The sequence below is a fragment of the Macaca nemestrina genome, chromosome 6 (genome assembly GCF_043159975.1).
Source record: "Macaca nemestrina isolate mMacNem1 chromosome 6, mMacNem.hap1, whole genome shotgun sequence".
Lineage (NCBI taxonomy): Eukaryota > Metazoa > Chordata > Mammalia > Primates > Cercopithecidae > Macaca > Macaca nemestrina.
Window position 1 is genome coordinate 47844224 of NC_092130.1, and position 13598 is coordinate 47857821.

The following is a 13598-nucleotide window of genomic DNA, read 5'->3' on the forward strand; positions in this document are numbered from 1 at the left end:
ACAGTTTTAACCCTATTTTTACATTTTCATACACACACACAAAATCTTTCATCAGTATGGTCCAGGTTTTGGTGCACTCTTTTTTGATGATTACCTAAGATGTTAAAAGAAGTGTTCTGGCTGGGTGTGGTGGCTCACGCCTGTAATACCAGCACTTTGGGAGGCTGAGGCTGGTGGGATCACCTGAGGTCAGGAGTTCAAGACCAGCCTGGCCAACATGGTGAAACCTCATCTCTACTAAAAATACAAAAAATTAGCAGGGTGTGGTGAAGGGTGCCTATAATCCCAGCTACTCGGGAAGTTGAGGCTAAAGAACTGCTTAAACCCAGGAGGTGGAGTTCAAGTGAGCCGAGATTTGTGCCACTGCACTCCAGCCTGGGCAATAAGAGTGAAACTCTGTCTCAAAAGAAGTGTTCTAAGAAAAAGCAGAGAAGCTTCCCTGAAGAATGCACTAGAGAGATCTATTAGGGTTCTCTGGGTTTGTTTTTCATTTTTATGACATTTTATCTTTTATAGTCAAGAGTTAATTTTTCTCATGGTTCACAAGGTTTTAAAAAATATTTTCGATAAATCATAATTGTAAACATTTATGGGGTACAATGTGATGTTCTATGTACACAATGTACAATGATTAAAGGTAATTTAGCATATCCATTACCTTGCCTATCATTTTTTATAGACAGATATTTGAAATTTACTCTTTGGATTTTTGTTTTCTCAGAAACTCAATTCACCTATTTTTGGACAGCATTCCTTTTCTAAGGGGATTGTGTGTAAAAAGGCCCACAGAGATATGGTACTGAAAAACACCTGTGGGAGAAATGGGGGGGAAATACCAATTGAGTTTGTATTCAAATGAGGTGCTATAATAAATGAATCTGAGTCAGTACTATACAAAATGATAAACAGGTATATTTTCAGCTGAGTTCTCAGTCATGATGTTAGTTTTACATTAGGTACTGGTGAATCTGAGGCTTTAAATGAAGTATTTCCCGCAAAGAAGCAAGATATAGCTCCCTACTACTACTCTGAGCTCATCTTCCACAACTCTTCCCTTTGGCCTTCCGGTCAAATATGTCTCAGAGATTTTGTACTGCCTGGAATATTATTCTGGACAACTGCATGGCTGGCTCCCTCACTTCTCTCAAGTTTCCACTCCAATGCCACCTTCATCAAGTCCCCCCACCACCCTTCAGCTACTCCCTATTCCCTTATCTTGCTGTATTTTTCTCGATGCCCCTGATCATCCCCCGGTGTATTATATATTCACTTATTTGTCATCCATCTCCTCCCCACTGGAATATAAACTCCATGAGGGCAGGGACTTTGTCCATTTTGTTTACTGCTGTATTACCTGCACTCCAGTAGACTGCCTATCTTGGCTGCACGAATAAACAGTTCTCATGATAGTGTTGGCATCAAGGGCATATTCTAAAGGTGAAAAGGCAAATGGCACACAGATAAATTTAATCTTGTTACTTTACTCCTCTTCACCAATAACCTTCCACCTAAGTGACTATCATAAATAGACCTCCATAATGTCTCTGAAAGTGACCCCAGGGGATATCTGAAAGTAGTGTCTTAACCAGAGGTGGTAGGAAGCTTAATGACCATGTAAGTCAATCTCCTCACTTTATGTGGGGGATACTAAGGCCCAAATGAGTTAAGTAACATCCTTAAGGTCACCCAGCAGAGTTGGAATTTGAAATCAACCTGACTGTACCCTTAGGCAATTGCTTTCCTATATTTCAAAAAACAAAACAAAACAAAACAAAAAGTCCTCTTGGTTGAGCATGGTGGCTCATGCCTGTAATCCTAGTACTTCGGGAGGCTGAGGTAGGAGGATTGCTTGAGCCTAGGAGTTCCAGGCTTCAGTGAGCTATAATCAGTTACACCACTACCCTCCAGCCTGGGCGACAGGAACAAGACCCTATCAATCAATCAAGTCCTCTTAATTCATTATTGACCTTCCATTTGTGGATTTATTTAAACTTTAAAAAAACGTGTTTTATAATGTTATTTCCTACTATTGGGAAGAAGACTTCCTCTCTCATTTGTCCCAAACTCATCCTTCTCCAGTTTTCCAGAATGGCCCACTGACATTCTGTTAAGAGCTTGCTAAACAAACGGGGGTTCATCATTTCCCTGCTCTTCAGGTTTTCAAGTTTTGGTTCCTTTATGAAAATGGTTTCCCCACACACGTGTCCTCACTTAGCAGCCCTGCCAGCATCTTGGTCCATTTTTAGTGCTTCCTCTAGGCTTTTTCTAGCTTCAGGTCCTCTTAAAATGTGTGGTAACCAGACATTTAACTGGCTAAACTAGCCAGGTAGATAACCTAGCTGAGCCCAGTCATCCCATGAAACCATGAAAAACTAATCACTGTGAGACAGTTTTTTTTTTTTTTTTTTGAGATGGAGTCTCGCTCTGTCACCCAGGCTGGAGTGCACTGGCTAGATCTCAGCTCACTGCACGCTCCGCCTCCCGGGTTTATGCCATTCTCCTGCCTCAGCCTCCAGAGTAGCTGGGACTACAGGCGTCCGCCACCTCACCCAGCTAGTTTTTTGTATTTTTTAGTAGACACGGGTTTCACCGTGTTAGCCAGGATGGTCTCGATCTCCTGACCTCGTGATCCGCCCGTCTCAGCCTCCCAAAGTGCTGGGATTACAGGCTTGAGCCACAGCGCCCGGCCTTGTGAGACAGTTTTGAGGGGTGTTGTTACACAGCAATAAATAACGGGAATAGACACTACAGTTCTCATTCATTCAACAAATAGTTATCAAAGTTACAATATAGAATATACAAATGTGTGGTTGCCTAGTCTCTAGGTAACCAGAATGGCACATAGATGCTACTGCAGATATAGGGTTATGCAGATTGAAGTCAGTCACAAGTACTTTGATACTCTTTCCATCAAGAGACACAGTATCCTCCCTCACTGAATCTTGGGAGTCTCTGTGACCACTCTGACCAATAGAAAATGAAGTGTCACTGTGCCAGTTTCTCAGTCTAGGCCTTAAAGGACTTGCAGCTTCCACTTCCTGTTCATGGAATACTTACTCTTGGGATAGTCTGTTTAGGAACCCGGTCACTATGCTTCCAAAAGCCCAAGACACATGCAGAGGCCATGTGAAGACATCCTGTTTTGAGAGCCCCAGCTGAGCTGCCAAACAACAGTCAGCATCACTGTCAGTCACGTGAGCCATCAAGAACATCCAGCTCGGTTACACTTTGAGATGACTGCAGCCAACATCTGACTACAACCATAAGACCTCAAGTGAGAGCCACCTAGCTGAGCCCAGTCATACCACAGAACCATGAGAAATTAATTATTGTGAGATAGATTTGAGGTTTGTTACACAGCAATAAATAATTGGAACAGACATTACAGTTCTCATTCATTCAGCAAACAGTTATCAAAGCTGCAATATACACGGAACTGTGGAGATACAACAATAAGTAAGACATGCACTTTACTCTTAGAGGGGAAACTGTGGCCCAGCACGGTGGCTCACTCCTGTAATCCCAGCACTTTGGGAGGCTGAGACAGGTGATTGCCTGAGGTCAGGAGTTTGAGACCAGTCTGGCCAACATGGTGAAACCCTGTCTCTACTAAAAATACAAAAAAATTAGCAGAGTGTGGTGACGTGCGCCTGTAATCCCAGCTACTTGGGAGGCTGAGGCAGGGGAATTGCTTGAACCAGGGAGGTGGAGGTTGCAGTGAGCCAAGATTGCATCACTGCACTCCAGCCTGGGCGATGACAGCTATAATACGATGTTAATTTCTGCCATTTATTGTATAACTGTCTAACACAGAACTAAGCTCACATTTTTCCTACATGTACTTTCTACCAATTTCAAATTTTATCCATTTGATCTTTTTCTTTTCAATATACTATCTTATTCCTCTCCTTCCTTTTTATTCTCAAACTACTGCTTCTGTCTCCTCATCTCTGTGGCCCCAATAATCTCGTTTTCACCCTTGATGCTTGTATTTGTTATCTCTTGTTGCATAACAAAGTATCCCAAAACTTAGCAGCTTAAAATAACAGCACTTATTATTTCTCAGAGATACCAGGATCAGGAGATAACGCTTCTCACTCAGGGTCTCGCATGAAGTTGCAACCAAGCTGTAAGCCAGGACTGCAGTCATCTTAAGGCTTGACTGCTACAAAGTCTATTTCCAAACTCACTTGCTCAAAGGCCTCAGGTCCTTACCACAAGGGCCTCTCCAGAGGGCTGCTTGCAACATGGCAGCTAGCTTCCCTCAGACAAGAGACAGAAGGGGACAAAGTGGGTGAGAGAGGGGAAGAAGAGGGGGAGAGTGAGCAAGTTCACACGAGTGAGGGTACGTGCACATGCGAGCACAGAAGAAGCCATAGTACCTTAAATAACCTAATGTTGGAAAGGCCGTACTATCACTTCTGCCTGTTTTATCAGTTACACAGACCAATCCTGCAACAGCATGAGAGGGGACTATACAAGGGTATGAATACTAAGAGGCCGAGCTTACTAGGGACCATCTTAGAAGTTGGCTGCCGCGAACCACATCTTCTTAGGCCTTTCTTTCTCCTTTTCCTGAAACTCCTCCTTGGTTTTCCAGGGCAATCACTTTCACTCTCCTGGATTTTCTGCTTCCTAAGCTTTTCTGAGCCTGTTTCAGTCAATATACTGATATTAGATTAATTTTCCTAAAATACATCTTTCATTAAATCCCTTAGGTTGGCTCCTCCTCATCACCTATCAGAAAGAGTTATAACTAGGCCTGAATATAATGTAGCCCTATCTCCCCAGCGTACAAGATTCAATCCCTATAAATAATTGCCCAAACTCCAGATAACATTTCTACTGCAGCATAGGTCATACTCCTCTTCCCTTTGCACCATGTTCTGGCTTCCATCTCCTCTCGGTTGAGCTGAATGAACTTCTCCAGGCCTTATATTTCTCTCCCTGCCTCATTCTCAAAATATTTTTCTCATTTTGTATCCACTGACTCCTCCCTTCTTAACTAACACATTTGTTTGAATCATTTTGTTAAGCACTTTATTAAGCCTAGTTTTCTAAACACTGAATTCTGAGAGCCTGTCTTCTTAATCAGACCATTAGCTCCTGGAGGGTCATGTCTTAGGTCTCTGGGACCAGCCTTGTTCTCTATGTTCTGGGAGACACTAAGGCAATCATCACATATTTCCTAACTTTTTATTTGTAAACAGAACATAACATGAATTTCTTGTACAAGTGAGGGAAAATATAAACAACTGAAAATCTTTTTGAAAGTGGAAAAGACATTAAAAACATAGTTTAAAATCTGTCTTCTGGGAGAACTTTTCAGTACTTAAATTCTTTTGCTGGGTTCATAAAGTGGCAAGTCGACAGTCCTAAATCTGTGAAAATCTATGCCCACAAGCTAAGTTTTGGGAATTAAACACACATACAAAAGAACGTAGACTATGTCTACCTCACATTTTAAGAAATAAGCTTACCGGCCATGCACGGTGCTCACACCTGTGATCCCAGGGAGGCTGAGGTGGGCCAATCCCTTGAGGTCAGGAGTTCGAGATCAGCCTGGCCAACATGGTGAAACTCCATCTTTACTAAAAATTACAAAAATTAGCTGGGCATGGTGGTGCATGCCTGTAATCCCAGCTACTGAGGAGGCTGAGGCATGGGAATCGCTTCTGGGAGGTGGAGGTTGCAATAAGCCAAGATCGTGCCCTCCAGCTTAGGTGACAGAGAGAGACTCTGTCTCAGGAAAAATAAAAGAAAGGAAATAAGCTTACCTTTAAACAAAATAATTGACTCTTCTTATCACAGAAGTGACCTAAGACAGGGCATACTAGCTCAGAGTTCTTACTGAGTAACTACCATCTGCCCAGGCATGAGACAGGTACCTTTTACAATGTGCCGCTACATGTACAGTTAAGGTAAATCCCTATTCTTACCTCATGGGCACAAGTCCCAGCATTTCATCACGCCGCTTTTCCTTTTTTTTTAGCTCTGATTCTGTTGATTTGAGTTTATCTGGAGCAAGTCGCAGTTTAGACTGCAAATCACTGATGACTTCTTGTAATTCAGCCTCTGTCTGAAAAACTCTCTGACAAACGGGGCAACATGACTGGTTTTCATCTGTTAGCTGAGTAATGAACTGGGAGTAAACTGCTGTGGCTCCAGCCAGCATGGCTATTTTAAGAAAATAAGTTATATCACCAATGAGAAAAAACATAAAATACAGTATTGTCAATATGGTTTCATCTTTTTCTATAAATATATTATTCTTACTTTATAAATATATTATAAAAGAAATAAAAATTCTGATACTTAAAATTCCAATATTCTCTTCCAAAGAGCATGACACATTCAGATTTGTATAAATATTTTTTGGTAACACATTATAAGTATAACAAAATGTCTACTGAGAGCTTTCTCTGTGCCAGGCACTGTTCTAAGGGTTTTACAACTATAATCTCATTCACTCCTCAGTACCCCAGGTGGTAGTTGTGTCCTCATTTTACAGACGATGAAACACAGGAAGGTTTCAGTAACTTGCCTAAAGTCACACAGTGAGTAAGTTGTAGAGCCAGGACTGAAATCCAAGCCATTAGGCTCCATAACCAGGTTTTTAAATTCCCCATCCTTAACAGTTACCTGTGAATGAAAATTCAAAGGTGTCAGAGTATCCTGATAACATAAAGTAGGTAAACTTACCTCGCTGTTTTGATGATTTTTCAATTTCCTCTTTAAGCCTGTCTAAATCACTTTCAAAATCCTGGCTACCACAAACATCAAACAGCTTGTCTTCGTAACTGGACAACTGCTCTTCCTTTCTTTTTAGTTCATTATTTATATGATTTTTATTCTGCTCAGCTGAAGCTAGTTCTTTGCTAAAATAAGAACAAATATGGATTTTCATTTTAAAATAGGAGAAATGAGTTTGAAAGTTTGAGTAGGCAAAAACAAGATAAATTTCTGCCAACAAATCATGACCAAATACTTTTTTTTAGAAGTTGAGGGACAAGTCCACTTCTGTCTTAACTCTCCCCCTATGACACTGACTCACCTGCCAGTCCTGCTCATGGGCCTGCTCCCAGAAAAACGTACACAGATTCTGCCTGGTTTCTGGGAATTCATGGCCTTTGATCCCAGGTTAAGCCCCAGCAAGATGCTTGCTGGGACTACTGGACAGAAAGAAGACAGGAGAACACCCCCGTAATTCTCTTTAGTCCTTTCACAAATACTACTTCCTTACTCTCCTGTAAATACTGTTTCTTTATATCCTCTCCCTCCTTGTTGCTGTCACCCACTTGCCTCCAGAACAGTCATTCCCTCTCGTTAATCAAATATTTTACTTACTAGCACAATTTATCTCCACTTTTAGCTCTTAAATATCATCCTAGCCAACCTCAATACTTACATATAACATGGTTTTTCAATTTGCAGGTTTCGATGCACTAGCTACCATGTAGTCAATTTAATGTATTGTATTCAGCATATTTTTAAAAAATGAAATAGAAGAGATGGTAATATATTGGAGTAGGCTGTATGTATATATACTACTTTGAGAAATTGGTTTCAGATAAATGTGTGTTACTGCACACATGCTTCTTCATCATGACTACCCATCGTGAGTCACAGTAAAATTTTGGAAAAAAGTAACTAATACAGATGATATTTTCATTATCCTAGACTCCATTGAGCACTTCTCATCAAGATCACCAGTGACCTAAGTGCCAAGTACAGTCTTCATCTTACTCTACCTCTAGGTAGCACCAAACACTGTTGACTTTCTCCTTGAAGACTGTTTTCTCAAGGCACCCAGACACCACGGCTATCTGGCTCTCACTCTGGTTCCTTGGGCACATCCCAGTTTCCTTCACTTGATCCTTTTCCTTGGCCTGCTAACATTTTAAATGTTTGTGCTTCCCGGGAATCTAATTGTAACCCCTTCTCTTTGCGTAACTCTCTCAAGGTGACATACTAATGACTTCAAGTATCCCTTGCATAGCAACAACTCCCAGTCTCCTGAATTTCAAACTCCAATACTGTATTCCCTCACAGACACTTCCACAAGACACAGAGATTAAACATCACCAAAACCAAGTCCTCTACTTTCCTCAAAAATCTATGTGGAATTTTTGACCCGCTTATCCAACCACCATCCAAGGTAACATCTGAGAAATATGATCACTTTTTATAATGGATTTCTAACAGAAATGAAAATAGAATTTTTAAATTTTAATCTTCACAGATCTACAAATTTTCAAAGGACAAGACGTCTAAATTACTACCCATTACAATTTTACTTAATTTGTAAAATATGAGGGGTCTTCAAAATGTTCATGGAAAATGTGTATTATAAAAAAACTATGCATGAAGTTCAAAATGTTTTGCACTGAAATAAACTCACACTAACTTGTTATAACATGTCTGAACAGGATCTAGTTTAAGGCACTAACACGGTTAAGACATCAGTTTGAAAAGAGCCCCAATTAGAGCTAAAACTGAAGCAAGAACAAACATCAAATTTATGGTGAAGTGTGGGTGGAAGAATGGTGAATCACTGATACTTTACAATAAGTTTATGAGGTCAATGCCCCAAATAAATCAGCAGTTTACAAATGGATAACTCAGTTTAAGAAGGGATGAGCCATTATTAAAGATGAAGCCCACAGTGGCAGACTGTTCACATCAATTTGTGAGGAAAAAATTCATCTTCTTCATGCCCTAATTGAAGATCAATGATTAACAGCAGAAACAATAGCCAACACCACAGACACCTCAATTGATTCAGGTTACACAATTCTGACTGAAAAATTAAAGTTGAGTAAATGTTCTACTTGATGGATGCCCAACCACTGCTTCCAGATAAGCTGCAGAGAACAGCAGAGCTTTCAATGGAGAGTCTCAACAAGTAGAATCAAGTTCCTAAAGCATTCTTCAAAGAATTGTAACAGGAGGTGATGGAATGTGGCTTTACCAGTACAATCCTGAAGACAAAGCACAGTGAAAGCAACGGCTACCAAGTAATGGAAGTGGTCCAGTCAAAGCAAAAGCAGACCAGATAAGAGCAAAGGTCATGGCAACAGTTGTTTGGGATGCTCAAGGCATTTTGCTTGCTGACTTTCTGGAGGGCTAAAGAATGGTAACAACTGCTTATTATGAGAGTGTTCTGAGAGAGCTAGCCAAAGCATTAGCAGAAAAATGCCCAGGAAACCTTCACCAGAGTCCTTTTCCAACACAACAAATGTTCCTGCTCATCCCTCTCATCAAACAAGGGCCATTTGCAAGAGTTTCTATGGGAAATCATTAGGCATCCACCTTACAGTCCTGATTTGGCTCCTCCTATCTTCTAGTTTCTTAATCTTAAAAAATCTGTAAAGGGCACCCATTTTTACGCTAATAATGTAAAAAAGACTACATTAACATGGTTAAATTCCCAGGACCCTCAGTTTTTTAGGACTGAACTAAATTGCTGGTATCATTGCTCAGAAGAGTCTTCAACTTGATGGAGCTTATGTTGAGAAATACAGTTTATTTTAAATTTTTATCTTTTAATTCCATTTTTCCATGAACTTTCTGAAGTCTTCTTGTATGCAAGAACTAAAATTGATCAATACAACATACCATTTCAAGACAATAAATTATTTTAAAACAATTAAACAAGTAAGCATGAAATAAGAGATTTCTATTACATCTCCAAATGTTGCAACTTACTTCAATTTGGCAAGTCTGTCCCTGGTCTGATTAATTTCTTTTGATTTACTATGTAGCCAGTCTTCAAGCTGTTTTTTGTTGGGAAAATATCCCAACAGTGACGTTAATTCATCACTGTGCCTAGATTTTATTTTTCTGATTTGTTCATCTTTGTCAGCCTATAGGCAAAAAAAAAAAATCTTTTAAAAATAAAGTCTGTATCTCTACATTATATCAAGAACAAAAATAAATTCTAGATTGACTAAAGTTCTAAGCTTAAAACTATAAAAATATGAAAATAAAATATAAAATTTCTTAAAGTCTTCAAGTGGGAATGGTCTTTCTAAGCCCTAAGAGTGGAGTACCAAGTCAAACAATATAGAATTTTAAAACTTCTGTTATGTTAAAAGCTAACAGTAATGTTCATGTGTGTGTGTGTGTATATATATTTCTGTATTAACTTTTTGTAATTAAACAATAACTTTTAAGCTTGAAAGTCTATTATACAGAGTACTAAGCTCACTTAGCCTCTAAAATATAAAGTCAATACCAACTTAATACCTTATAGTCTATGACTTATGAATGCAAGGTAGGCTATTTTAAGTACCAGACAGTAAAATTAGAACAAAAAGAGAAATCATACTTTGTCTTTGGTCAGCATCTCCATCTGGGTACGTGTTGTTGTATGATGGTTTAACTGCTCCATCTCCTGGTCAAGTTTACGCAGGGTCCTGTCTAAGTCTGCTTTTTCATTTTGAAGACTTATTACTTCCATTTTTAAGGTTTCTACATTGCTGTTTTTCTCAGCCTTGCTTAACTCACGTTCCTGGTCAATAATTCATATAAATGCAAAGGTGTTAGATATTTTGTGCAAGAATTAAAATAATGATAAGGTGTATTAGAAATTAACTACTCCTCACAATGTTCCAAATAATATTGTTTGTATCCAACAAGAGAAAAAAACAAGGCACTATATATGCTTTAAGGTGAATCTTATTAAAGTGACCGTACTATGTTATAATGGTAGAGAATTAGTAAATAAACCTAGAAGGGTCAAACAGGAAAGAAAAGTGAGAATTAGTGTACAATTAGGAGACATGTGTCTAAGTATACAGATTAGTGAGTCCTCAGTCAACAATTAAGTATTTATTAAGTCCCCATGTAATTCACTACATTGCCTGGAATGTAGAAACTATAAAAATAGTGTGACGTGGTCCCTGACCAGTATCTCCCCACCCCAACAAGATAACACTGTGAAAAAGTGCTAAATTGACAAAAATGTATGCTACAATGGTAAGTTACGAAGCAAAAATAAATGTTTACATAAATTATCAAGATGGGCTTTAAGAAGTTTGCCATGCTTTAGAATGCTTACTTTGGTGATGGAGATGTGAAGAAAGAGGACAGACTAGAAGCAAGAAAGAAAATTTGGAAATACCTGAAAAGACTGGCTAAGAAAGTTGTTACCACAGAAAAAGTAGTAATACAGCAAAAATCATCTAGAATTACAATGTGTGTGACCTACAGGAAAAATACTTGTTTTTTATAAACTTTGGTAAGTGTTCTTTTTTTTTTTTTGAGATGGAGACTCACCCTGTCACCCAGGCTGGAGTGCAGTGGCATGATCTTGGCTCACTGCAACCTCCGCTTCCCAGGTTCAAGCGATTCTCTTGTCCCGGCCTCCCAAGTAGCTGGGACTACAGGTGCGCGCCACCACACCCAGCTAATTTTTGTACTTTTAGTAGAGATGGGGTTTTGCCATGTTGACCAGCCTGGTCTTGAACTCCTGACCTCAGGTGATCTGCCTGGCTTGGCCTCCCAAAGTGCTGGGATTACAGGTGTGAACCACCGCACTCAGCCTGGTAAGTGTTCTTAAGTAAGGTGCTCATAAGAATCACCCAGTTTTGTTGTGTTTTTGAATGTACATTTCTATGCCCCATTCTCAGAGATTTTGATTTGGAAGGTCTGAAGCTTTAAGGTCTGAGTACAGTATCTTTATAAAGCTCCCTATGTGATTCTAATTTTCAACCTACCAGGTTGTAGAACCAAAGACTCAGAAGATCAAGATACTCAGATGAATTCATTTTACATGAGAATAAGACAAAGTTGATGTTTTTATTAAAATGCCATAATCTCAGGATTAAAAATAGACAAAATACTTCTAAAAGTCTTATATCTTAAAATTATTAGATTATTCAAACAATATCTTACAGCTTTTATGAGCTCCTGGTCCAGTTCAAGAATCCTGTCTGAAGATCCTTCCAACTGCTGTAATTCATACTTCACGTTTTTCAGCTCATTCTGCTTCTTATTTAGGATTTCTGATTTTAACTCAATTATTCTTCCCAGTCCAGTTTTCTTATCTCTTATCTCATCTATCTGTTTTTGTTTCAGAGTCTCTTTTTCTGCAAAGTCATTCTAAATGCGTATATAAAGAATGAGCATTAATAATTTACCAAACAATTTAAGAAACAGTTTTTTAATTGCAAAAGGAATATATGTACACTGAAGAAAATACAAAAAAGTACAGTCATGTGTTGTTCAGCAGGGATATATTCTGAGAAATGCATCATTAGGCAATTTTATCGTTGTGTGAACATCAGAATGTATTTACATAAGCCTACATGGTATAGCTTACTACACACATAGACTATATGGTATAGCCTATTGTTTCTAGGCTACAAACTTATACGGCATATATCTGTACTGAATACTTTGGCAACTGTAACATGATGATAAGTATTTATGTATCTAAACATATCTAAACACAGAAAACATACAGTAAAATACAGTAATACGATTTTATGGGACTACTGTCAAATATGTGGTCCATCACTGACCAAAACATGTGGTTCAAGACTTTATTTTAAAAACTATCAAAACCATTACCCAGAAATAATCATTAACTATGAGCAAATGTTTTCTCTGCAATTAGCTTTTAAAAATTTTTTACTTAAAACCAAATAAAAAATGTAGGTTTACATTTTCTTCATATTTTTATCCTTATACACTTTAGAACATTTGCTTCAATAAAGGTTTCTCTGCCTTGTAGCAGATTTTATGCTAACACTAATAGAAAAATATGCCAAAATAGAGTCCAACCAAAAATTAAAACAATTCAAGTAGAGAATATGACGCAAACAAAATAAGAAACACTATATTTCAAAATACTTGCCATCAGTTGGTTGGCAGTTTTTGCTTCCCCTTCTTGTCTCTCTTTCACAAGTTTGTGAAAATTTTTAATCTGTCTTTCACTGAATGGTCCACGCTCAAAGCCATCCAATTCTAGCTGTGTTGCCAAAGACTGAATTAATGAATCTCTAGCTCGGATATGTTCTTGATGGCGATCTGCTTGTAGCTGTAGACGACCTTTAAAAAAAAAAAAACCTCATAATTTTTATTTTTAAACTGGTGCTTAAAAAGTTGAGATAGTTGTAGATTCACGAGTTATAAAAAATAATGCAGTGTGTTCTCTTGTACATTTTGCCCAGTTTCCCCCAATGATAACATTTTGCAGAACTGCACTATAATATCACAACCAGAATACTGACATTGATATAATTCATCAATCTTATTCAAAAGTCCCCAATTTTATTTGTACCCCTGTGCATGTGTATGTGTGTTTATTAAGTTCTACATAATTTTATCACCTGAGTAGGTTCATATATCCACTATGGCAGTCAAGGTACTGAACAGTTCCAACACTACCAGAACCCTCTTTTTGTTCTAATCATAACCATACCTATCTCCCTCCTGTCCCTTCTCTTACCTAGGATCCCTGGCAACTACTAATTTCTCCACCATTTCTAAAATTTTGACATTACAAAAATGTTATATAAATGGAAACATACTGTGTATAGCCTTTTAAGATTGGCTTTTCACTCAGCATAAGTCCTTGGAGATTCTTCATT

General features: G+C 38.5%; 1 protein-coding gene across 3 annotated transcripts in view; it reads right to left on the reverse strand.

Moving 5' to 3' along the window:
• The window catches only part of LOC105467173 (RAD50 double strand break repair protein), an 86746-nt gene that overhangs the window by 41435 nt on the left and 31713 nt on the right, over positions 1–13598 (reverse strand). For all 3 annotated transcript variants that reach the window (XM_011716642.3, XM_071098484.1, XM_071098485.1), the window contains 6 exons: positions 12863–13056; positions 11899–12105; positions 10331–10513; positions 9709–9866; positions 6703–6878; positions 5940–6177 (listed from right to left, as the gene is read on the reverse strand). In XM_011716642.3, coding sequence (XP_011714944.1) covers positions 5940–6177; positions 6703–6878; positions 9709–9866; positions 10331–10513; positions 11899–12105; positions 12863–13056 — 1156 coding nt within the window. The remainder of the gene's footprint in view (positions 1–5939; positions 6178–6702; positions 6879–9708; positions 9867–10330; positions 10514–11898; positions 12106–12862; positions 13057–13598) is intronic.